Source organism: Diorhabda sublineata, chromosome 5 (genome assembly GCF_026230105.1).
Source record: "Diorhabda sublineata isolate icDioSubl1.1 chromosome 5, icDioSubl1.1, whole genome shotgun sequence".
NCBI lineage: Eukaryota > Metazoa > Arthropoda > Insecta > Coleoptera > Chrysomelidae > Diorhabda > Diorhabda sublineata.
Window position 1 is genome coordinate 8,327,794 of NC_079478.1, and position 26,187 is coordinate 8,353,980.

A 26,187-nucleotide genomic window follows, 5' to 3' on the forward strand; every position below is an offset into this window, starting at 1 on the left:
TCATCATTACTTAGTTCACCTAAATGTTCTACATAGTAATCCAGTTCTCTCTCGTCAAATGGACACCCCAGAGAACATAACTGTGGGGTGTCACGTTACCAGTTTTTGTTACTACGAAATGATTTATTTTCAAATTCTTTTTTCACGAACGACAAAAAATTTCATCAGCTATAGTTCAAGACCTCACTTCCCCCCAGAGGGTAAAGTAGGTAGGCCTTATTTGATTACGTACATTCTAAGGATTTTGTATTAAATGATATGGAAATGAAATCATGAAAAAATTGTTATATTTTTTAATATCTTAAATCCTAGCAATAAAATGATGAATAAAATATTTACATTTAGTTTAAAAAAATTATTAATCTACCTCAGTCTTACTATTTCTCTGGCAGCAATTTTAGCAATAACATGGAAGTCCTTATCAAGATGGCTCCTCCAAAATTTACATCGCCCCCAAATAACTGCAGGATAATTGGGACTCTGAATACCTTGGAAGATTCTTGCAATAGCTCTACCAGTGAAATTATTGTCTCTATACATCGAAATAATTGTGTGAATATCGGCCACTAATTGTTCTTCATCAACTTTTGGATAATCTATTTCTGGTACTAATTTTAAAGGATCGGGCGTACCAAAATATTCTCTCACTTTAGTTTTTATAAGGCTGTCGCTCTCTTCGAGCAAACAATGTTTGAAAGATGATGTAGCTACTTGTAGAAATGTTTGATGAATTGCATTTAATTGACGTAAAGCTGTTCTTTCTTGTTCTACAACTCGAGTATAAAGGTTTTCTAGTGCTTCGTCTAATTTTTCGTCTGCAAGATTACCAGGAGCCAAAAGTCTGAAGCCCAAGTCCGAAAATTGTACGTTTATTGATGATCTTTTTGGTTGATTATTGACTAAAAAAATAGAATAAGTATGTATGAGAAATTCAAAAATAAATAAAAATAGCATTTTAACGGAAGGTACAAATAAATGAAATCACTAAGTAGATGTGGCCAAGGCGCGAATATAATTTAGGTAGTCCACACGACCATCCCTAAAAGTATTGCGCTCAAAAATTGAAATATAAAATATGATATTTCTAACGTTTGATGAAATTGCACACAGTGTGCATAATTTTAATAAAATCTGTTTCGTAGTTTAGGATTCCATTGCGTACATTCGATTCACTACTACTACTACATCGACATTCAAAATTGGACTGTGTCACTTTCAGAAAAAAATAGGTTGGTAATCGAAACATCCGTCAGACAGTGTAATTGTAAATGTTAATATAGTGGTAGTAGTGAATAATGTGTTCAGTATTATTTATATTAATTTGTATTAAAAATAGATAGTTGAAAACATCATTTTACTTTAGATATAAATTTTAAATCTTTATGCAAAGAAAATATTACCCGTAATCCATTCCAGATTTTTTAGCTTATGTTTACAAATTCCACTTTCCCAGCCCATCGCAGCAGCAACATCTATTACAGGAAATTCCAACACATTGGGTGAACTTCCCTCTTTATTTTTGTGTAATGCTAATGCCATAGCTAAAGGGGGACAATCTTTAGCTACTTTACGAATTTGTAGAGGACCTTAAAATAATAGATACAAAACAAAATTACGATTATACTAACGATTAAAATTTAATTAAAAACGTGAGGAAAATTTGAAATATATTGTTTGTTTTCAACTGAAAAGGTGTTACAGTTTTTGTAAATTGCTATTAACGTAAATGTAAAATAATTGTTTTAAATTTCCTCATATATAACTTTAGTTAACATTTGTCTCTGTTTAAAATTAAAATCATTTTACATATAGAAAATTAAAATCAATTCATAGCCAGTATTGATAATCTATTACATGAAAAAATATTTTGTTTGGTACATGGAAACGCTTGTACATTATTATGATTATAAATGATTCAGGAAACGTAAATAATTCAAATACTGAAAGGGATTGGGTTACAGCACGACGTGAAGGTCCTAGTTATAGTATGAACTGTAGTGTAGGCCAAGAAAGGTCAAAAATTGGAATTATACTCAAAAATCATCCTGAAGCAACGTTTTTTAATTGTTTGACCCATAATTTGGGATTCTTATACCTGTGTGTATGAAAATGTTTGATTTGAGTGAAAATCTGGGCAATGTCTTTACCTGAATAAGATACAACTTTGCAAATTGTGTAAGCTGGACTAAGCAATTCGATATATTTATTTTCATGAAGTTCTAAATAACATAAAAGTGTGGAAATATTTTCTTCTGGAATATCCAAAGCTTGAACTGTTGATTCTATTGAAAACGCAACTTCATGTTTTGGACATTCTCCTTTACAAGAACAAGGAATAAATATTTTTTCTAGTAATTTCCTAATCACAAAACGATCGATAGAATTTGAATGTATATGACGGCGTAGCTCATTCTCATCACGGCCCTAAAACAGAAAAGTTAATTTAAGCAAATATCAATTAGAGAAAAAAGTATCATTAAAATAAGACATAATCTTTTTTTATGTAAAAAGCAAATATAATAGAGTAAACCCTATTACACACAGTGGTTCGAGTCGTGTCTGCCATGTCTGTGAATATTGATCTTGAACTTCTGTAGGTTGTAGTGTTCGGAAAAAAGACGTGCTTTGGTAGTTGATTCCACAGGCTTGTACTTCTTCACAGAATTGAGTCCCAATAAACTGCAGGCGAACTCGGTGTTTATAATCCACGTCTGCCTGTTGAGTAGGTCTATGGGAATTATGTTGACAGAGCATTTGCCATAGTAGTATCGGTAAAACAGAGTCAGGTCAGCGACTTTCTTCTATGCTCTCCAAGTTTCTGGGTCGCCGAAAAATCGAATTTCTCTCTTCTGTGTTGAGCCGAGCATCCTAAGAATAGCGTGGAAGAAGATTCGAAAGCAAGTGTCTGGACCCTATACGTTACATGACAATGAAAATGGAAAGAATTCGCAACAACGAACAAAATGTTGATTGAAAGCACGTCTTACCAGAATGAAATAATTTTGGAACGTGGAAGCGACGAGGCACGAATGAAATCAGTCGAATTAACCATGTTCTGGTATCGTCTGGCATCGACTTCGCCCCGAAAGAGCAAAGTAAGAACAATCAAATAGAATACCGAAAAACTTATAAACGACCCCATACGTGCAGATGAGTATCGATCCCCACTAAGAAATAAATAAAATAATAGATGCCATAATATCAATATTCAGCATGTTAATGATGATGTAGACGCGATTTGGAAAAAGTCGAGAACAATAATTACGGAAACTGCGACAGAGGGTAAAATGAACCAGGAATGGTTTCATAAAGAATGCAGACACATCATAGGAAAAAAAGCGAAAAGCAAAGTAATGAGCCGAAGAACCCAACGTAATGTGGATTTAAGGATTAACATATAAGAACCTCAATAAGGAGTCATATAAGCTGATGATGAGAAAGAAAAGAGGCACCAAAGGGTGAAATTAGAAAAATCGATTAACTAAGTGGAGGAAATGAATAATGGAAAAATATTTTCAAACTAGAATGCCTGTAGAAACGCAGACGCGGAATAATAAGTAATGAAGAGGCAATGTTTAAAAGATGGGGACAGCATTAATTAATGGAAAAGGAAGTGAACCCATGGGTCGAGATGATTAACAGATTTTTTGCAGATGATACTGAGGATATACCTACACTCATGGAAATACTATTCATCAGTAAAATGATGAACAATGTACACGGGGATGATAAAATACATTTTGATCACATGATTATGTGGAATAATTTATGTCAGACAATAAAAACCCCTATAAGCCGCATATATTATAGAATAACCAGAAATATTGAATTGATGAGATATTATGAATGTAATATAAATAATTTACCTTTGGATCCAAAAACACATGGCACTGCGCTTTTAAGCCGTCTCTCCCAGCCCTTCCAACTTCTTGAACATAACTTTCAAAACTACTAGGCATATTATAATGTATCACAGCTCTAATATCAGATTTATTTATACCCATACCAAATGCTACAGTGGCAACAACAATTCTAAGTTCACCAGACATAAATGCGTTTTGTATTGCTCTCCTGCGACTTGCTGATAAACCAGCGTGATATGGTTCGGCTTGAACACTTATACGTTTCCTCTTTTTAGTTCCTTCCTCTACAAATACAAAACAATTCTCTCTATATATATGAAATATGCTAAAAGAGTGTCTATATTTCAATAGAAAACTTTGAACTTAAAAAAACACTAAAAGTTGAGTCCTAATTAATTTTTTTAGCCATTATTTTAAGGACTTTGATATCGATAAGAATTTGCATTGCAACATAATAAACAAGGAAAAATTAATGACTCGAAATGTATGTGACAACTACTAAATAAGTTTGATTACAAAATGCGAAGGTTAAATATTATAATTTCCCACTGATTTGTTTTTTTTTCTAAAATCTACTCCAAGATAATATCAATTAAAAATAAATATTTGCTATTCATACACTGCAAAAAAATTTTTACTCACCCGTAGGTCGTTCATTTTTAAGTGATGTCCTCAAAAACGTAGCAATTCTTTCGCATTCTTGCCTCCTTGTACAATAAACAATAACACTATTACAATCTTTAAATCTATCGGACAGTAACAACATCAACAATGCATTGTCCTTATTTATATCTTTAGAAACAGAAAGTTGTAAATTATCTGGTAAAGGAATATCTTTTATAACTCCTTTTTCTCCGTCTGGTATTTCTAAATGTTGTATAATACTATTTTGAGTCGCTTTCGTAGCCGTTGCCGTCAATCCGAGGATAGTTTTTACACCTAAACTTTGTCTCAATACCCTACAAATCATAAGATAACTCGGTCGAAAATTATGCGACCATTGAGACACACAATGAGCTTCGTCGATGCAAGCAAAGGCGATAGGTGGAAGTTTTCTCAAAAATGAACTAAAACCTAAAAAAAATAGGAGTAATGAAATTTCAAGACTATTTCAATGTAGAAAACTTAGATAATGGTAAGTCAATAATTTTTTTATTTTGTTTATTCCTTAACTAATCTATCTTCTAATAATAAATTCATTTTAACTCAAGAAGAAATCATACCTAACCAAGTCTTCAAAAATATTGCAATCAATAGGTTGGACATTCTGATTAAATTTTGTTGAAGAGATAGCTCATGTAAATTGTGAGTCGAGCTTGAGAGCGAGTATTGAATTGCATCCTCAAGAAGCACTGCCTAGCACAAAGAAAAAATATTCTACGAAAAAACCTTTCAGTTCTAATATGTCAATAATGTAGCTGTAAGCATTAAGACGACCTTTTTCAATGATGGTGTGGCCTTCTATGTTAATGCATTCTCATACCATTACTTACCAACCATCATAAGCATACCTTATTTGCTTGCAGCATTGTGTAAATCTTTATTTAGCTCATTTGTGAACAGGGAAACATAGATCATTACCAAATACGTACAATCTAAGACATTACTTACATTCATTGGTAATCTTTTCAGTTCAAATGAGCAGTAGCAAAGTGTAATTGTGCTCTTTAATAAACTGGGGTTAACAGTGCCTTAAATTGAACTCTCTTATTTCTTGGCGAGGTGAAATATATGTAATTTGGATCTAATGTTGTTACCAATTATTAACTTACCTTTTTGTTTTTCACCTGAAACCACTGCCTCAGGTGACACCAATAAAATACTTAATTCTCCCATTGAAATTGCTTCCATAATCTTTTTCCTTTGTACAGCTGTCTGATTTGAATGAAGACATGCAGCTTTCATAAACTTAGGTATACCTTTAAAATATATTTTTAGATGGGAACAGTTATTTCAACAAAATTTTCATGTAATAAAAATAGAATTAAATAATGTAATTGAATAAACTGGTCACAAAAATAGGTTTTTATTGGATTTAATTGTAATTGTGTAAATAATACATCACTCAATAAGTCATATGACTTACAGACAGATGGCGCTGCCATTGTCAAATCCATGTGACATTTATGAAGTATCAACTTTCAAAGGACTATGTGTAAAATTTCATAACATTTCGACTAGTCAGACAAAAGTGCCAGCCATTTAAGTGAAGCTACTTTTATTATTTTCAAAACAATGGACTAAAAAAATTTCGTGTGTTAATTTATTATTACTTGATGAAAAAAATACTGTACAAGCTCAGTAATGGTTTCAAAAGTGTTATTCGGACTTTGCTCAATTGAGAAAAACCATTTATAATTGTTTTGCTGAATTTAAACGTGGTCATTCAGACACCGATGATGGTGAACGTTCTGGTTCTCCAATTGAGGTGATTATTCCAAAAAACATCAAAAAAGTCCAAAAATTGGTTATATCTAATCTTAAATTAAAATTGCGTGAGTTACCTAAGATCATAAAGATATCAAATGGCAGTACAATTTACGAGAGAGTGCCGCATTTGCTCACAGTCGATCAAAAACAACATGTTGATGATTCAGAACAGTGTTTCGTCATGTTTACACGTAATAAATCGAATTTATTGCGTCGATATGTGATAATGGATGAAACATGATCCATCACTTCACTTTGGATTCAAAGCGATCATCATATGACTGCAGCCGGTGAACCACGTTCGAAGCGTCCAAAGACACAACAGCCAGCTGGGAAGGTTATGGTTTCAATATTTTGGGATGCGTATGGAATATTGTCCATCGACTATCTCCGAAAGGGGAGACAATCATTATCGAATGCCACATAGTGCTGGATCGATTTACTTGCAAAAATCAAGGAATAACGGCCTCATATGTCGAAGAAAAAACATCAAAACAATGCACCGATTCATAAGTCGATGACAACGATGGTTAAATTGAACGAATAACACTTCAACATGCTTCCTCTTCCACCTTATAGTCCAGATTTGCAATTGCTGAAAGTGAGGCCTATTTTAAGGCAAAAGCAAATCCTTCTACAGCACGCCTCTTGAAGGAGATAAAATTGAGAAATGTAATCAATTTTTGACAAAAATATGTTTTTTTCTTACTTATTGAGTGATGTGATACGTACCTATAATTTGGTCATCCATCAAAGATACTAGAGGAGATATAATTAACGATATACATGGTTCTCTTTTGGAGTACAAATATGCAGGTAACTGATAACATAAACTTTTACCAGATCCTGTACTAAGCGTTACCAAAGTTGATTTTCCAGATAAAATTCGCATTATTGCACGTTCTTGACCCGGTCGGAATGAGGAGTGGCCAAATTGTTTCAGACTTTGAAATACTTCATCGGGAGTATCTGGAATTTTGTTTTTGCTGCACAAATATATAGTTTATAAACAAGAATATATCTGATATCAATGTTTAATAGACCTATGGATCTGCCTGCTTGGTAATTTTATTCAAATTCCAGTTAAACGAGAGCATGAGCTTAATACAAAATACTTATTGTCAAATAAAGTTTTCAAATTATTATCAAGATATCTTGTTGATCATATCTATACATTCTTTATTTAAAAATTAATGTGATATTTTGGAAATTGTCATTGATATCTGTATATACAGAAAAGTATAAATTTTTTCATAGTTAACAAAGTAAAAAAATTATATAATTATATAAACTGAGAAGTAATTTTGTCAAATATAAACCCCAGTTAAATTTAGATAGTGAATTATTGAGGCAAATATGTAAAACTAAAAAAATAACCTATTTTGATTTATTTCCTCTTCTGGCATCAATCATTCCTACCTTATTTTATATTTCAATAAGTTCAAAAGATATCTCATGTAAATTCTGAGGCCGATTTAATAATCCCATCAGGCGACTATCAACTCTACCAAAATATGCTCTATTGAATTGAGATCAGGGCTTTCAACAGGTGCTTGGATATTGTTCATTTCAAGGTGAAAATTAGGGGTTCTAATACATAGATATTATCCCAGTGAACATTAAGATGTGTACAGTATTGCACCTCCTTTTGTTTGCATATCTGTAAACTGCCAGAAAAGCAAAATCTCTATTTATTTGAGAACCAGAACCATTGGTGATCTTCTCAGTTTAAAGACAACTGTACACATGCAGTTTTTTGCACATGTTTTTTTGATACCCAATTCAGGCAATATGGGAATCAAATCAAGCTCTAAAAATCTCATCCTTTATGTATCATTACATTGATAGTACCACACAATACTTTCGATAACCAAGTTATCGTCTTCAGTGATTGAACTGTTCACCTCAAGACCATAGCTTGGTTATCGAAACACGCCTCAGATAGTGAAATTTTGAGTGTTGGAGTAAACAGTGTGTTCAATATGAATATCACCAACGGTTTCAGAAATTCCAACTTAGTGCCACATAATATATTGAAGAAGCAAAGTAGTCTTCTGTCTTAGTGCTTGTAACTCCAAAAATTGTTCATGAATTACATCAGTTACATGACTCTGACCTACCTTTTATTTTTTCAGAATAAACCAATGGGTTAGTTTTTCTGTGTAATGTATTATAGTAGATTTAACATGGTTACCAACTACCACCCACCTTTTTTTCGCGTCTGATTTGAAATTATGTCCTTAATTATAAAAGTAGAAAATTCTTACCAATGATTTCATTATTTTCATTTAATTTATAATAAGGTTCAACTACTGTAACAGTATCCAAGTACATTTTGACATCTAATTTTTTGGCATATTCTTCGAGTTTTATAGTTTCTGTTAACAACTCTTCACAATTGAAATCGTCTTCAAACATTTCATTGTCGCTAGAATGTCCTCCGCCGTCATTTTCATTGTATTTTATTTCATTTAGAGCTAATTTTGGTTTCCTTATGTTTAAATTTCCTTCTAATGCCATTTTTGATGCTTCTTCTAAAGTAGGGAAAGGACAAACTTCCTCAGTTTCAGCATCCAGTGCTAGCAGAGAATCGCCTTTTCCAGCTTTGCATTTTTGAGCAAAATGACCAACTTGCCCACAATTAAAACAAGTCAGCATACCACCATCACAACCGCCCATGTCCATATCTGGACCAGAAAGAGCCTTGGCTTTTTTCCACTGAGATTTTTTATACCTACTAAAATTCATTCCAGTTTTTCCCCTAACAAAAACTTTCTTTTTGATGTTTATGCGGATAAAATTGTCGTTCAAACTTCCCGAAGATATCTTTTGAAGTAATTTTTCTTCATTTAGTTGCTGTTTGTTCTTGATTTTGTCTAGAAAAGTACAATTATTATAAATGCCATTGATCTTATTGTGCTTCCTAGTATAAAATTTCGATTGGTGTTGCCAATTGAGGAGCTAAAATAAAACTGTCCAAGTGTTTTTTAAAATGCCAATGCCTCTTTTATTTGATCTATATCAAGGATTTTAAAAAACTTTTGGACAGTTTTATTTTGAGTTCTCTGCCCGCAACACCATTCCACCATTATTATTGTAAATAGTTATAGTTGTAACAGATACCTCGCAGATACACATTTTCAAATTTGTTTCTTTTTTGAGTATAAAAATAATCAAATTAATTAATAATCAGTGATGAAGTATGAGGATTTTGCAATTTTATTATCTATTGCCTCTTAGTAAGTAGTAGAGAATCTTAAAATTAAATTTCACTACATATATAGAATCAAATTCAAGTGAGAAATTAATGAATTGGTTTTAGAAATGGTTATATTACAAAACGGACTACTGAGCCCCAATAATTAACAAAATACAAAGATATTTGACTAAAAGACTTGGTACAAAAATTGTATTTTTATGTTTAGTAGAATACAATTTAACTATCAAAGTTGTAAAGTTGTTCAAAGGAACAACTTTAAATTGATTTTATTTTCTAAAACATTTGTAATTTTTTTTATATAAGAATCAATTCAAGTAAATAATTTGAAATTTCTTTCTTTTAAAAAAAATTTGAGGGTAATTATTTAGAAAAATATCAACTTACTTTCATGTTTTGATGTTTCATCATTATTGCTCTCCTTAGAACTTTGACCTCTTATTAAAATTTTGTTCTCTTTTAAAATATTCTTGACACTATCATATCTGGGAGCAACTATTCGAGGTTTAATAGAAAATTCTAAATCATATTTATCATTTCCCTCATCTAGTAAATTGTTTGTATCAACTGTTTTTTTATTAGATTTTTTAGATGATTTTGAAATTTTGTTTTTCTTTGGAATTTGTTCATCTTCATCTTGCAATTCGCTCTTATTTTTATCTTTGGCACTCAATTCATATTCTGGATCTTGTTCATCAGTATCTGTATGAAAAGCGTCTTCTTCACTACTTGAAAACTCTTGGAAGCTAGATTTTACTTTAGTTTTTCTTGAAGATCTTCTTTGTGATACTGGTGTAGCTTTTGCCAAATTTTTGGGTGTTGGATTTTTCTTGGGTGTTTTAGCTCGTTGTTTACCTACAGGTGTTTTGTTTTTATTGGCAAACTCTTTGTCGCTTTTGATTTTTTTATTAGTTTTGGTATTTGAACTTGTTGTAGTTTCACTTTTATTTATTTTTGATGTAATTATAGTATCTGTTTTATCTGCTTGTTCATATGTACTGTTGACCACTCCTAAATTGGTACTTGATTGATTTAAAACTAGAATATTTTCATTTTGTACTGTTAATTTATTTTCAATTTTTTCAGGTTGAGGTACATTATGTGGTGTATTATCTTCAGTTTCATCAGTTTTATTTTGAATTTTTGATTCAATTTTTTGAGAGCCGGGACTAATATCAACTTTTCGTTTTTTTGCAACATGAAGTGGAGGAATTGATTTGTAAGAATCTTCTTCATCAGAATTTTCAATTACATCTTCACTGTCATAATCCAATTTGGTTAATTCAACATTATCAACTGAAAATAATTAACAGTAAAAACATATTTGATACAATTCACCTGAATAATCGATAATGGAATGCCTTAACTATTTATTTATATTTGTGTCTATTGATTATGTAAAGAATGTCTCATTTAAAAAAATAATAAACAAAGTCAAGTCAATTATTCTGCATTACTATTACATAGTTTAAAGCAGACTTGATGGGGCGTCTATTAAGCCAGCGAGGCGGAAATAATGGATTGAAAAGAAAATGGAGCTCCAAAAAATTAAGTGCTCTAGCCCCAAACTAATTAACCCTAGCCTCGCCAGCTTAAACGTTAAGTTAGCAAGGCACAGGTTTATCTGGCGATCTAGAATAGATAACGACATTTTTTTACACCTTAATTTATCACTCGGCTCTAGCTCTTAGACTTCCTATGCTCCAAGCATCAAACCCCTTTTGTGTTGCAATCCTTAACAGGGAGCGATATTTTTTTTTGGTTTTTATCGTTAAGTGACGGTGTTTTCGCTTGTAAATATTTTATTATTAATTGATTACTGCAAAACTAAACAATTAACCCCTGCATTAGGGGGTAGTAATGTTTCTTAGTTTTGTTTTGATAACTAACGAGATTCTTCTATTAATCTATTTTTTGATAGTTAATGACAGTCACCAACAAATTGTTAAGACTTTTCCACATTCAATTTTAAGCTATCAGAAATAGAGCATTATACCAGAGAATAAGTGATTAGTTCTGTTACCCTTAGAAAACTTGTAAATCAAGAATTTTTAGATGTTGCGTCAATAATATCAATTTTTATAATCTCCAACTTTTCTATATTTTAATAATACAGAATTCAGTCGATAAAGTGTTAAAAAAATAGATTAACAGAAGAATATCTTTAGTTATCACAAAAAAACTAAGAAACATTCAACCTCTCCTACTCCTGTTAATGTGTGCCCCTATAGAATTTTTCTGCCTGCAGGGGTTAATTAGTTAGGGATCAGGGCAACTAATTTTTTTTAGTAATAAAATAGTAACAAATTACTGTACTATTTGTTTTTGAGTCCCCAATAGGTTAGTACATAAACACAAGGGATACATATAACAAATATCTATACAGGATACTCTTAATACATAAAATTTTTGGATTGTATTACGAAAATATTCATAAATTTATAAATAAACAATAATATATTGGAGTATATGTAAACTGTGCAGCTCAAATAACTTACACTAGGTATTGGTATTATCTAATACATTTTTAACATACCTCTCAAATCATCTGAACCTTCAAGTAACGTTTTTGTAACCTGAGTAATCCTTCTTAACCAATCCTTATCAACACTTTTCAAAGATTTTGGCCCATTAGTATTTGCAAAGGTTTGCACTACGTTTAACGGTTGCGACAGAGATCCAACTGAATGTGATACACCCATGAACAAACTTTCTGTATAATCATTTTGTAAAGAAGTCAAAGCTTCTTCACTTGAGAAACTCGAAAAAGAAGGAGTAGGCTGAGTTAAAGTTGCTTTTTCAAAAGTTGTTTTATTTTTTTGTGATGGACCCAAAGATTTTCTTGGGTTTCTTTTGGTGAATTTTGAGCCACAAAATAATTTTTTTGATATGTTTAAATTTAAGTTAGGTTTCTCTTCCTCTTTCTTGACTTTATTTTCATATTGCTTGATATTCAAATGGGACCCCCAAACATCTTCATTAATGGGGTTTACTGCAACTGAACTGTTCATAAGATCTTTTGAAGTAGAAGAAATTGTGGTTTCTTCAATAATAGAATGTTCTGTATTCACTGCTATAGAATCGTCTGGAAAATTTGTTACAGTAGGATCAATTGTGGTTTCTTCTCCATCATTTTCGCTATCAAGATCTTCAAAACCTTCGACGCCTTTAAAACTCTGTTCAAGTATAGCAGTTTTCAAATAAAAATATTTACGATACGCATTCCTCACCTCTCTGGAAGCTTCTTTAATATCAAGCTAAAATTTGTATATGTATTAATAAGGATTTTACTAAAAAATATTAATATTACTTTTGAAGGAACTCTTTTGTATTTTTTCTGAAATTTATGTTCCCATATTTTCACGATATACTTGCATTTTTCATAGGTTTTTTGATGTTCCGGTTCCAAGAATTCCATTTATATTCTAAAAATATACTTCCAGATTCAGTGAATTGTATCCGAATAAAAAACTTATTAGAAAGTCAACAAAATAAACAATACCAAAAACATTCAATTTCCAAATTTATTATTTATTTCTCATTTCCCGCTATATTTTGACATTGACATACCTCTTCTTTATCTTATTTGAAGATTTAAAAATATATTCCAACAAAATGGACAAGCTAAATTACATCCTAAATTCTATATATATATAGGATTATAACGGAAAATTTAGATGTCTAATAGTGTTTCTCACACTATCAAACACATATAAGTTTATGATATTTTTCCATTTTAAGAGAAAAAAAATATCATTCAGTTCTCTCACATTCTTGGATGTGAGGAAAAAGATACAAAAACATTTTTTCATCAACTTATAACAAAGCTGAGAGAGAAACAGACGCGTTGTGTAATTTTATGGGCAAAATAGGAACACTTTCATATGGGATATATATTACATATATTTTAGGAATGGCCTTGATATATAAACAGAGTTGTTACCCTTGTTTATATGTAACGTAGCAAAGTGTTATATAAACCAGACTATACAATTGGGTACGTAATGATCACAAAGATTGCAGTACCATTGTATCATTTCATTTAAGTTGATTATTGACGTTATTGTTATCGCATCCAGAAAACATTAATAAGTCAGACAAAGAATGCTTTGTGGAAGAGGAGTCCTTGCCTAGATTGAAACTGGTCGATCATCAAACAATAACTACGAATTCAAGGCATTATTTACAATCCCCTGCCAACGTTCCAGTGATAATGCAGTCTGTTTGTGTGAATAATATTTGGCGTTTTTTTTTTAATTTACCCAGATGGTAATGTGGCGCCATCGATTTTTACCTTCTCTATACCCTCTATATTAAAAACGTAACGAGAAATTTATGGGAATCCATATTGAATTAATGCTAGATATTTATTCCAAACTGCAAATTTTTATTCATATTGTAAATATATAGTGCTCCATATGTATGTTTTACCTATAACTTCCTCCTACAACGACTTTTTCAAGTCAGTCAAACAGACGATAAGTGGAACGTACTCACTGTATCACTTTTTATTTATGTAGGAAATAGAGGTTAGGTCGGAATTATTGACCGTAGTCAAGTGCATGAATATTGTAAATAATGTCGGATATTCTACAAAACTTGATGAAAGCTATTGGTGAAAGAAATGAAAGCAAGATCATCGAAAACTTGAAAGTTTTATTGTCACAAACAGATGTTATACTTACTAATGTAGACTTAGTGAAAGATTTACTAAAATTCGACAATAATACAGAAATCATAAAATTATCAACAGAAGTAATAGCAGAAACTGCACGAACAGAGTCAAATCGAAAAGTATGCACAGATGACAAATTAATAAATTCGTTAACAGATTTATTGGAGGACAAAGATCCTGATGTTATTTTGAATTCTGTGAGGGCTCTTGGAAACATTTGTTATGAAAATGAGGAAGCCTGCAATATAATTCACAAAATTGGGATCAATAAAATTTTAGATATCCTTAAAGATGATAAAACTAAAAATGAAGGTAGGTCTTAAACTCAAAACCTAATTATCAGTTTGGTATATTTTGATGTATTAAATAAAATATTCATTTTTGTCTACTTATTTTTTTCTTATTTAACCATAATAAAGTAAATTATCTGATACATTTCATATTGTTTCTGTTATATGTTTCTACTTATATTTATTTAACATTAATGTCATAACTTATGATTTTAAATGAAACCAGTTATAAAATTTTTCTTTTTCCATAGAATTTGCACATAAAATAATATATATGTTGTAAGATTAAGGTATTGAATAGACCAGACATTATATGACATTGCCATGGTCATATATCTTTTGGTCTTACTCCTTACTGTTTTTTATTGTATTATAATTGATTTATTTATAACTAGTTGGTATATGTAATTATTATTTTTAGATGTTAATAGTATTCTGATAACTAAAACATCGGGGCTTTTGTTCAACTTACTTAATATGCATGAAGGTTTGATTCGATCATCTTTAAGTAATGGGTTGATGGAAATAGTAGAAGATATACTGAAAAAGTATTCAGAGAAACTTGAGAAACATGAAACTCTGTTGATTTTCCAAATTTCTATATTAAATACAGTTGAACATTACTTAGATGAGCAGCATATTCCTTTTAAACAACAACTTTGTAAAGTTTTAATTGATATATTTAAACAATCCAGAACTCCAGAGATATGTGTATTGTGCTTGGAAATTTTTCATGGTCAATCTGAACAAGGTAGTGTAAAATAATAGTATTAATCATGTTACAATGTTTTTCGTCATTATATATGTAATATTTTATTGTAACTTGCAGTTAAAAGGATTTGACTCAAGTTCATAATTGTTAAATATAATTAAATTATATGTTTTTTGTAATGAACTTAGAATATACAAACATTTTGAAATGTCTCAATTGTTGAAAATCCTATTGAGATTTTAATAAAATAATGTGGCTCGCTATCACAATTCTACTTGATTGATTTCTGGATTTATCATTAAAGAAAAAACTCTGGTATTTGATATGTACAATGTTCTTAAGGAGAACCTAAGTTGAAATTGGCAACAAGCATACTCACTAAGTGATAAAGGAAAATAGCAATTGTCTGAGAAGTAATCATGCTCTCTATCCAGCATATAGTAAAAAATTGTATTATTAGATAATGAATTTTGGTTATGTAATGAAATTTCTGATTCGCAACATATTATATTGGAATGTCTACTTCAAGTTATTGAAATTAATAAGGTGCACCAAGCCCTCACTACATGACAACTACAATTTCCAATAAATTTAACAAATCTACTGACACTAGAAGATAATTCAATATTTATATAATGTCTTATATCATTACATAAAAATTACTAACACAATTCTGTAACGGGTGAAGCCACCTTTAAATCTGAGTGGGTATACCTGAAGGAAAAAATGAAGAACCCAAAAAATGGGAAAAAAGAAAATGACAAATAATGAAAAAACTAAGAATAATTAAAAAATTTGAAATAATCGTAAAAAATTGAATGAAATGAGCAGTAAAATTATAGTGTACTATCTCTAATATATTTCCGAGCTTTTGAATACTTATATACTCATCGTATTGGAACTTATTGGCTTAGGATTGTGGCGTGTTAGTGCATTCTATTATCATTCAACAAAAACATACAAAAATCAACAATCTACACATTTATGTCAAGTGTCATTGTGATCGATTCACATGAATCCGATTATTTATACAAAATTCCAGACACAATTTGCTATAAAATTTAACTTCATTCATAACCTAATCTAACTTAAAAAAACTTTATGTCATTCATTATCTAACCAATAAATATTTAACTTCACTCATAACGACCTAACCTATGCTAACCTATATTAATTTGATGTTATTCAAAATCTAACTAATAAATATTTAACTTCATTTATAACGACCTAATCATAATGTAACCAATGAAAATTCACAATTGAATAGCAATTAGTATCAATAATCTGAATATCTATTTTAAGTGTTAATTTTGAATACTGATTTTTGAATCCAATGAATTTAATAACTTTTTCAAAAGAAAAACTATAATTCATGATAACACAATTCTCAATCAATTTATGTAGGTAATTCTTAATATTTTTATACATATTTTTACATGTATATTGACCATAATTTCAGTTCTTGATAATGAATACAAGAGTATTCGAAAGCAGGGAAATATATTAGAGTACACTTTGGTGTTTAATTTTGCCACTACAAAATATATACAAATGAATCAGGTTATCTAACTAAACACTAACTATATTTTACTATCAAATGTATAAAGTATCAACAAGAGATAATATAATTAAAAAAAGACACTAGCAATACTTAAAACATTTGTCAGACCTTTTAGCTCGGTCTAGTGCTATCCTAACAGGAAAAAAAATTAATAATTTCAAAGGTAAATGATTAGAGTGAAAATAAAGCACCATTGTTTACAAATCACTAGAATTATACATTTTTTTGACACTTCCAACAATTATCATTATTTCAACCAATTTACACAAAACTTTAAAAAATTTCATACCTTAACCTTCCTCATGTTAATGTTTTAGTACAAACCACACGAAAATCAATTCAGTAGTTTTTTAATTTATTATAAGTCTACTTATAATAGTATAATTTACATTTTAATAATCTCAAACAGGCTTAGACTCTATACTTGAATTTGCTACCAAATAAATATTTACCTCATTTTATTGTAGACGAAATCAAAGTTCTTCTTGCCAAAGAAGGTATTTGTGAATTGTTATTTGAACGTATTGAGGAATACAGACATCAAGTTAATGATGAAGACAGCAGAAGTGTTTTAAAAATGGCTTGTGATTTTATGGTGATGATTCTCTGTGGAGGTAAGTGAAAATATGTCCAGTTTTCTATTTACAATTCATGAAACCATTTTATTTCTGTGAAATATTACTTATGTACAAGATTCATTCATGTTATTGTTATTTTTAATTATGTACCAACTGTTTGATTAATACTTGACCATTGTTGTTTGTATTGATTTTATAAAAAATTTTTATATACTAAATTATAAAACTTTTATTTTAAGGCTTACATTATTTTTTAATAGTGTCATTTTTAACTGATCTGCATATTTCTTAATATTAGTTTTTATAATCATTGTACTGTTCTGAATTGAAGTAATATCTCTAATCAACAGTTGTATATAATTCAACATTTTTATTTATTTTATAGATGATTGTATGAATCTCTTATATAACAATGGCCAAGGAAAAGTATACAAAAACATGATCACTTGGTTAAATAGTGAAGATAATGATCTGTTAAGTACTGGTATATTAGCGATTGGGAATTTCGCAAGAAAAGAATCACATTGTATTGAGATGGCAAATGATGGAATATCTCAAAAGCTTATAAGTAATATAATTTATATGTCTCATTACTCTATTTGAACTCATTCATAAATTTGATCAAGAGTTTTCCCAACCACATAAAAAATAGGGATACGCTTCTAGTCATAGATGTAATGTTGGGATAAGTGCAGCCAAGGGTAGCTTAAAGAAGAAGATTAATTAAAATTTCATGTCCCCTTTTTATGCGGTTTGTTTAATGTTAAATACCTATTATTCAAATACTTATATTTTGTTTATAAAAATTGTTAATTATTACTATTTGGGTATTAAGTTTGCAATTAACTACTGTACTACCACTACAAAGGTAAAAATATTGTTAAGAAGTACATAAAATATCATTGATAAAATAGCTTACAAATATCTTCAGATCACTTGCAATTGGGATACTCTTGATCGCTTCAGAAATATAATTTATAATTATGAAATACTGTATGTTTGTGGACATTGTAGATATTCTGAAGAAATACAACACTAGTACAAGCTTAGAAGATGTTAAAATACAACATGCTTTATTAAGTACATTGAAAAACTTGGTAATTCCCCAAAAAAATAAATCCAAAATATTAAAAGAAGGACTTCTTGAAGTTATTTATCCTATGATCAAAATTGACCAGTATTTGGTTGTATTTAAACTACTGGGAACTTTGCGAATAGTCATAGATGGACAAGGTTAGTATTCATTCCTCATGAAAATAAAATAGTTATAAAATGTAATACCAAAATATATAAGTATTTATATATTCTATGTTTTTAGTAGGGGTTTCAGTATTATTTTGACTTTGCAGACATTTTGTAACAAGTTCAATTCTCTGACTTTTAAGAATCACTTCTCGAACAATAAACAGTGATCCTTTTGACAATAAAATTATTGTATAAGTACAGCTCTGTTAATACATTTTCGTATTAATACTAATATAACAATAAAAGTACCTAATATAATAGAGATTAGATATACAAAATAATATATTTGAAATTATTTAAAGCACTGTATTCTTCTGTAATGTAGGATTGTACGCATTCGATGTTTTTCGCTTCTCTTTGAGGCAATCGTAACTACATCTTTTGTCATTTGGGATTAGATGGAAAAGAAACAAATAGTTTGTTTAGGCTGTTTACAGATGTATTTGCCTCACTTTGTATCCAATACATTAGTAAACAAGTAAAGTTCACTTTAGCTGTGGAATTTTTTTGTGGAAATGTGAACTTGTTTACTATTATATGACGTTAAATGTATAAAATAAACCACCAATATATCGTTTTTGACGCTGTTTTAAGAATTTGAACTTCACATTGGTTTTATTTATGTACAGTATATTATTCCTAAAATATCCATGTAGTGTGTTTATTATGTAATTTAGAAAAATGTAAAACAATTTATATCCAACAATAGGTAAATAATGTGCAAATTTTTTCAGAATCTGCAGCTTTAGACCTTATCTCAAGAAAGGACCTGATTGAAAGACTCGTATATTGGTGTTATAATTCAGATCATCTTGGTATTAGAGGAGAAGTACCTAGACTATTATCATGGTTGATAAAGCAATGCCATTCTTTTATACCTTTCAAGTTATTACTAGAAAATCCAGATAGTATTAAATGTATTGTAGAAATGATATCATCCAACCATGCAGTGATGCAAAATGAAGCATTTTATGCTTTAACCTTGCTGTACCTTGGCTGTTCGAGTCAAAACACTGATGACAATAACAAAGAATATAGTGATCTAGTTTCACTTAACAAGATTTTAATAAACGCTGATATTGGCAAAAATTTAAATTTCGTTTTGACAAAGTACGGCGATAAAATGGATACATGTACTATAGAAAATATATTAACTTTATTAGAACAGATTTGTAAATCTACAGACGTTATTGATCATTTGAAAAATACTGAAATACAAACACCTTTACCAAAATTGTATAAAAATCCAAATATTGGAAAAGTGGACAAATTAGACCACATCAAGTCGTTAGTATGCAATTGAGCTTTTATTGAATTTTTATGATCAATTTACTGATTTGTATCTGAGAGCTTATAAATAATGATAGTTTCCTCTCTACGTGCAATTTGTCAATAATAAATGACAACTAATTGAATATATTCTTGCGCATAAAATCTATTATTATCACAGCAAGAAATCATTAATGTTTATTGCAGCAAAATGGTTAGCTCCTCGAAAAATATATTTTACCTTCATAGGTTTATTAACATTTTGTTGTTCATAATAACGAATTACCCTAATTTTTGTAAATCTATCCCTATCTTGTATTTGTTGCAACCTCCGGTATCCAAAGATCATTGAAAAATAGGGAAATTTACCTTCCAAGCAACTACGCTCGAATAACAACAGAACCTTAAAAGAAATATTCGTATATGGTGAAAATATAGACAGGACCAGAAACGAGAAAGAATTTAACAAAAATAGTTATATATAATAGAGTCATTTGAGACGATACACTTACAATGGATCTTCAAACCATTATCCCTCCGCCTGCAACGTGCTGTAGAAGTAAAATTCCTGTAACGTCGGTCTGAGAGCCCGATATCTAAAAAAGTCAAATAATATTGTCAGTTGTTATTTTTTTGCGGTAACAAGTCCGTTATACATCTTTTATTAAGCCTCGCTAAGTTTTTGATACATTTTATTATACTTTTGTGGCACGAAATACCCATGTAATTATACGTACAGCATTATATTTGATAATTGGCATGCATAAAACAAAATAATATTTTTCAGTTGAAAAACTTCCAGGAGGATTAATTTAATGTACAAACTAAACAAAAAATATGTTTTATTCATATAAGTACATTTAGACTAACATTCATAACTGGAACTAGTCATCAGTATCTTCCCATGTATAACAGTCACGACAAATTCCATTGAGGTGTTCTAAGCAAAGAAACCGGCTACATTTTAGGCATTTGTATCTGTTTTTTCTATTTTTCTTGGACGAACATAGCAGACATCGGCCATAAATTTGATTTCAGTTTGCAGGAACATTTTCAGCTTCTTTTCCACATATTTCTTGAAGGCGCAATCGAATTGTACGTGGAAGTCTCTTATTTCTAGATCTTCTTGAAATATGATCCTGAACAAGCTCATCTCCTAACTGCTCTAAAAATGTTTGGTTGTTGCTCTCGAATACTATGCATGAATTAATACCTGCCACATTCAAAAGTTCATAAAAAACAGCAAGTGGCCATCTACGAGTTGATCGTGCACAGTTGTAAGCTTCAGACATTTGGTCCACTACATAGACACCACCTTTTGTGTGATTGTAATCTACGATTATTTCAGGCTTTCCCTTATCATCATGGTGCATCGTTGTCAAAACAATGACACATTTGTTCTTACATGGAACGTAGGACACTAAAGTGGACGTTTGGTTAAAGGCAAACATTAAACTCTTCTCTGGTCTTCGGGTCATAATAAGTTCTGAAGGTATCTGTGGTTTATTCTTGCGCATTGTACCTATTATTGTCAGATGATAATCACGCAAAAATGTATACTATACCGATTTGGCTTGCTAGGTATGTATACCTTGAATGCACAACGACCTCTAAATGAAGCTAATATTTCATCTACAGTTAGGTAAGCTGAAGGATTCTTGGGTAAATTTGATATAAACTCGTAAAATTCTCACGAAATGCAGCAAATTTGTCAAAACTTTGTCTTTCAGCTCTTGTGTTTTTTTGGTTAAAACAAATGTGGGCCAAGAGAAACTGAAATCTTCTTTGGCACATTAATCTAAATATTTCCATCACCATCCCATTGCCTCTAAATAAATCTTCAATATTTTAACGGCCACTTTTGTTAGCACCAGAAATGTATAGTAGACCAATAAAGGCTTTCAGTTCTATTGAATCGGTGGTGTTATGAATCTTCAAGTCCTTAGTTTCATATGATTTAGATCGGATGTACTAATTCGTGTAAGAAACTATTTTTTCTAGCATAGTGCTCGTCATGAAATATTCCCATATTTCAGATGCTTTTTTTTTTCAATTTAATTTCGCCCTTTGGCCCTGGTAAATGAGGCACTATGTTCATCGAGCGTGTTTTCACATTTGTTTTGTAGTCAACATGTTTTCGCCACTTTGAGCCGTCTTTAGAAACAAAATACGGAGTTCTGTGCCGTTCCGGACACTCATTCACCAAATTCATCACTTTCATCACATTTCATCTACGAATTTCTGGAGCCGTGCATGAGTTTCCTCGTATGTCATATTCGCAAATTCTATCGAAAAATACTACTAATTATAACCTATTCAGAATTAATAAATTTTTTGGTCTTACCTAAAAATCGTGCACAAACTGTAACCTCGGTCTGAAAGACCGAAACGGTGATTTTAACTGGGTAAATAAGTTAAGAAATCTATGTGTAGACTGAAGCTTAAGGAATATCTAGACGGGCAAGTTGATACATGCATGCGCCTTTGTTTACTTTAGAATAATTTTACGAATCGATGTGAGAGACCGCACGCACGTTTCAGACGGAGGGTTAAGCTTTGTCCTCCGCTAAACACTAGCTCACTGTATTACAAAGTAAAGATTTGCAACCACAATTGTACCTCTTATGACTTGGCATGACATCTTTAATCACAAGCCATTACTGAATTATGATTCCATACATAAAGTCTGGTAAAGTAACATTAGAACCAGTCGTGATAAATGGAAGAACATTGAACTACTTGCCAAAAGGAGAAATTAATTTCAAGATAAAGTTCAACGATGAGTTTCAAGCATTTCCTCGCCAAAAGCTATAAGTATGGCTATGGTTGGGTTTTCGCGGTTATACAACAGACTGCAAAAATTTTGATCACCTTAACGACATAAAGCAGGTTTATTCCCAAGGATTGCTAGTCTTATTATGGAAGCTTGCAATATGAATAGAATAATTATTTTCAGATAATATGGAAAGCTTTTAATTTTAAATGAAATAAGATTTTGTTTAGTAGAAGTATAGTTTTTTGCTTTCTTATAAAAGTTCTTTGCAAGGAGAAAATAGCGTTTAAGTTTGTTTGATGATATAATTTCTTTATACAAAGGAAAAACTTTCAAATATGAAATATAAAATCCACCATCTACATTTGAGTAAATAGATGATAACTGGAAGGAACACTGTCAAGGTACCACTAAAATATGAGTCCCTAATTCAGATTTTTATTATAAATAATCTGAGGAACAATGGATAGTAACATGAAATTAAAATGAAGTAACGGACATCTTATCTTGAACTAATATTCTTCATGTAGGTACATACAATGTCAAGGCATCTGTTAATAAATAAATAAGATCAATATGTAATTGAATAATCATGAACACTGCAATATTTGCATCTATTTAATAATCATTGAATAAAATGGTGATTGAATATAATAAATATCTGTGTGTAATAATATTTGTTTTCCTAAATTCTATTCAATTTGGAAAAATATCTTTAAACTTTGCAATTTAAAAATAATTAGGAAAGAAAATAGTTTTTATAGTGTATACCGAAGGCATTTATCCGCCATAAAAATTCTTATACCCAATAAAAGTTTATATATAAACCAATGAGTAGTTTCATTTACAATTGCAACCTTCTTTTCCATTTCAACATGAACGTATTGAACAACAAAAAAACTAATTTCAAAATTTTTATGCAATATGAGTCTCCTGTATTTATACGGTCTCTCAAACTGTGGCATTCTTAAAAAAAATTCTCATATCAATATCAATTGCAGCTGCCATTTAAATGTCTAGGCATACAGGATGTCCTAAAAGGTGTTTCACAACTCAAATGTATAATTTTTTAAAAGGAATATCCTAGATTTTACCACATTGTTTAGTTGTAAATAGGTCAACTTTTTATAAGGTTTCATGAACCTAGGTGTTTTGTCGTTCTTAAGATATATTTTTTACAAAAATAAAGAATTATTGTGAAAGTTTATTCCCGCCCATATAACACAAGATATAACATGTGTTAACAATCCCAATATGCAAAAGTTGTGCTGTAAGTCCTATATTTTTACTATATATAGTACATACTGGACATGCAAATAAGAAGCATATTATTTCAGGTAAGCATACACATCTTTTCAACAAAATAAAATATACATATTTTTTTATGCATTCATGTATGTATCTACAGTAAATACAAATGTACAGCAAATAAATTTGTAAATATTGCTAGTATATACTGGATATTTATGTAGAATGTATATTATTTGACGATTACATATCTTATCAACAAATATATATAACTTGATGAACTTAGGTATATCTGTAATTTATACATAAATGCAACAATTACTGTCATATTTCAATCAATTTTTATAAAACCTAAACCTGCTTCCTGAATAACTCTATTTATTAATGAAAACCGCATAAAGACCTTTCTTTTATATATGACAAGATAGGATCTCAATAAAAGTACATATAAAATAAGATAATCAAAATTACAACCCTCATTTCAAACATATTATCAAGGATTCCAAATAGGGTAGGACTAGTGATCATATTTCATAAGTTAATAGATTGAATGAATGTATAAATCAAATTATTTCGAATTTGAATAGTATTTTATTAACTTTTCTTTTTATAGACACAAGATGTAACTACATTTCCAACTTTTCCTCCAAATTTGAATTGAGGTGTAGGTATGATGGCTAGTCTGTCAAACTTTTCATTAAAATAGTTATCTAATTCATCTTGGGTCCAGTTACAAGAAGTTAAAATAAAAACTCCATCACCATCAAGGCTGTTATACACACTTTCAGAATATTTTGCTCTACTTTCTTTTGCATTTTCACTTAAACTAATAGCATCATAAGTTCCCTTATCGTGTATTATGTCATAATTTTCTGGTAGCCCTTGTAGAATGTCACATGTATAATAACTTATATTCAAATTTTGTTTCTGAGCTATTTCTGTTGCAAGTTTAATAGCATTCTCAGAATAATCAACTCCAGTTAAATTAGTATATCCCTCGTTTGCTAGTTCAATTAAGAACATTCCATTCCCACAACCTACATCAACAATTTTTTTATTTTTTTCTATCAAGTTCCAGTTGTTTATCCAACGAATAACTCTATCTACAATATCTTCACCAAACCATATTTCACCCGGATCACCATGACTCGAGAAATTCCTTATTTCTTGAGCGTAACGTCCTTCCCAGTAATCTTGAGAGCCTAATTCAGAAGGCTCCAATTCTTCCATTTAAATACTACTTATTAAATTTAATATTTCAACAATAGTAAAAATGTAAATAATTATAAAATAATTTTATCTTCTACGTTTTTCACAGCACGTAGCTTGGCCTCGTTATTACAGCATTTTTAAGCATCCACTTCACTACTTGTAAGTTGATCGAAATAGGTGTACAGAACATACTCTAAGATGGGTTAGGTGAATAAGATAATGTAGAGACCAGAGTAATGTACTATGTCTATAGATATACTTCATACGACTTTACTTCGCCCCGTTCAACTTCCGAAGTTGGAATACAATGAGTTCCTCGTTAAGTTTGGAGGAGTGTGTAGCATATCGAACTTCGGCGAAGTATCGAAGCGAATTTCCATTTCACTAACGTAAAAAGTTATAAGCGGAACATACATCTTTAGCGCTAAAGCCTTACATTTGCTTTCCAATTTATTAGCATTTTGTTCACGAAACCCATGAGCTTAGTAGATAAAAATCAATAGGTCACTTCGAGTAACATCATTCGAGACGTCGGCCATATTGTCGAGGTTAGTTGACTTACTTTATTCGTGTATAGATAATTGATTTCGATTGAAATGAATATCTTGAAAACACCAAAATAACCATAATTTTAATGTAAACAACGTCTCCCAAAACAATATGGAGGCTGGTTATGACGTCATCTCAAAACTACCTATTGGAGCAAACTTCGGTGAGCTTTGCGTCAAAGTGTCAAATTTTAAAACACCACAAATTATTTATTAATTGTTTTGTCCGAAATACCAGGTACTCAATTAATTGAATACAAAATACGATTACCATGAAAGCACTTCTTGGTAAAAAGACTTCTGTACATCAAAGTTTCAGATATATCATAGTCTAGGAACATTATTATTTATTACTCATAGTTATTCCACTAGACGCTCATTTTTATTGCATACTTTATAGCTACTTTCCTTAGTCACTGCGTCTCGGACAAGACTGCGACCATAAATCACTAATGTGGACGATATCGTAAACGCAGAATTCAAACGTAAACTAAAAAACAATCACTGAACGAGGAGCTCCGCGAATCACGACCTGAAAAACATACACACTCGTGGTTCGCCGTGCG

The 26,187-nt window shown here is 30.5% G+C and overlaps 3 protein-coding genes across 3 annotated transcripts; 1 reads left to right on the forward strand and 2 right to left on the reverse strand.

The window, feature by feature from the left end:
- Positions 1-13,092, reverse strand: LOC130444048 (ATP-dependent DNA helicase Q4). Its single transcript, XM_056779016.1, has 11 exons — positions 12,821-13,092; positions 12,047-12,767; positions 9,898-10,806; positions 8,561-9,169; positions 7,026-7,262; positions 5,636-5,782; positions 4,506-4,937; positions 3,867-4,147; positions 2,148-2,424; positions 1,401-1,586; positions 1-899 (listed from the first exon to the last, which is right to left on the reverse strand). The coding sequence occupies exons 1-11, from the start codon at positions 12,926-12,928 to the stop codon at positions 364-366; spliced, it is 4,443 nt and encodes a 1,480-aa protein (XP_056634994.1). The 5' UTR covers positions 12,929-13,092; the 3' UTR covers positions 1-363.
- On the forward strand, positions 10,688-23,444 carry LOC130444049 (GTPase-GDP dissociation stimulator vimar). Its single transcript, XM_056779017.1, has 7 exons — positions 10,688-10,729; positions 14,031-14,497; positions 14,897-15,226; positions 17,216-17,362; positions 17,712-17,894; positions 18,341-18,559; positions 19,306-23,444. The coding sequence occupies exons 2-7, from the start codon at positions 14,089-14,091 to the stop codon at positions 19,872-19,874; spliced, it is 1,857 nt and encodes a 618-aa protein (XP_056634995.1). The 5' UTR covers positions 10,688-10,729; positions 14,031-14,088; the 3' UTR covers positions 19,875-23,444.
- On the reverse strand, positions 23,438-25,238 carry LOC130444050 (EEF1A lysine methyltransferase 2). The gene has a single exon (XM_056779018.1). It carries the CDS (start codon positions 25,089-25,091, stop codon positions 24,456-24,458), a length of 636 nt encoding a protein of 211 aa, XP_056634996.1. The 5' UTR covers positions 25,092-25,238; the 3' UTR covers positions 23,438-24,455.
- Between the last annotated feature and the right edge of the window lie 949 nt (positions 25,239-26,187).

Excerpts from the sequence above, each read along its gene's own strand:
- LOC130444048 (XM_056779016.1), bottom strand. The coding sequence starts at position 12,928 with ATGGAATTCTTGGAACCGGAACATCAAAAAACCTATGAAAAATGCAAG. Across the intron at positions 7,263-8,560 it reads TGAAAATAATGAAATCATTG|ATACTCCCGATGAAGTATTT; the intron begins GTAAGAATTTTC and ends ACAAAATTCCAG. Across the intron at positions 900-1,400 it reads AAATCTGGAATGGATTACGG|TCAATAATCAACCAAAAAGA; the intron begins GTAATATTTTCT and ends CTATTTTTTTAG.
- LOC130444049 (XM_056779017.1), top strand. The coding sequence starts at position 14,089 with ATGTCGGATATTCTACAAAACTTGATGAAAGCTATTGGTGAAAGAAAT. Across the intron at positions 14,498-14,896 it reads TGATAAAACTAAAAATGAAG|ATGTTAATAGTATTCTGATA; the intron begins GTAGGTCTTAAA and ends TATTATTTTTAG. Across the intron at positions 15,227-17,215 it reads TCATGGTCAATCTGAACAAG|ACGAAATCAAAGTTCTTCTT; the intron begins GTAGTGTAAAAT and ends ATTTTATTGTAG.
- LOC130444050 (XM_056779018.1), bottom strand. The coding sequence starts at position 25,091 with ATGGAAGAATTGGAGCCTTCTGAATTAGGCTCTCAAGATTACTGGGAA.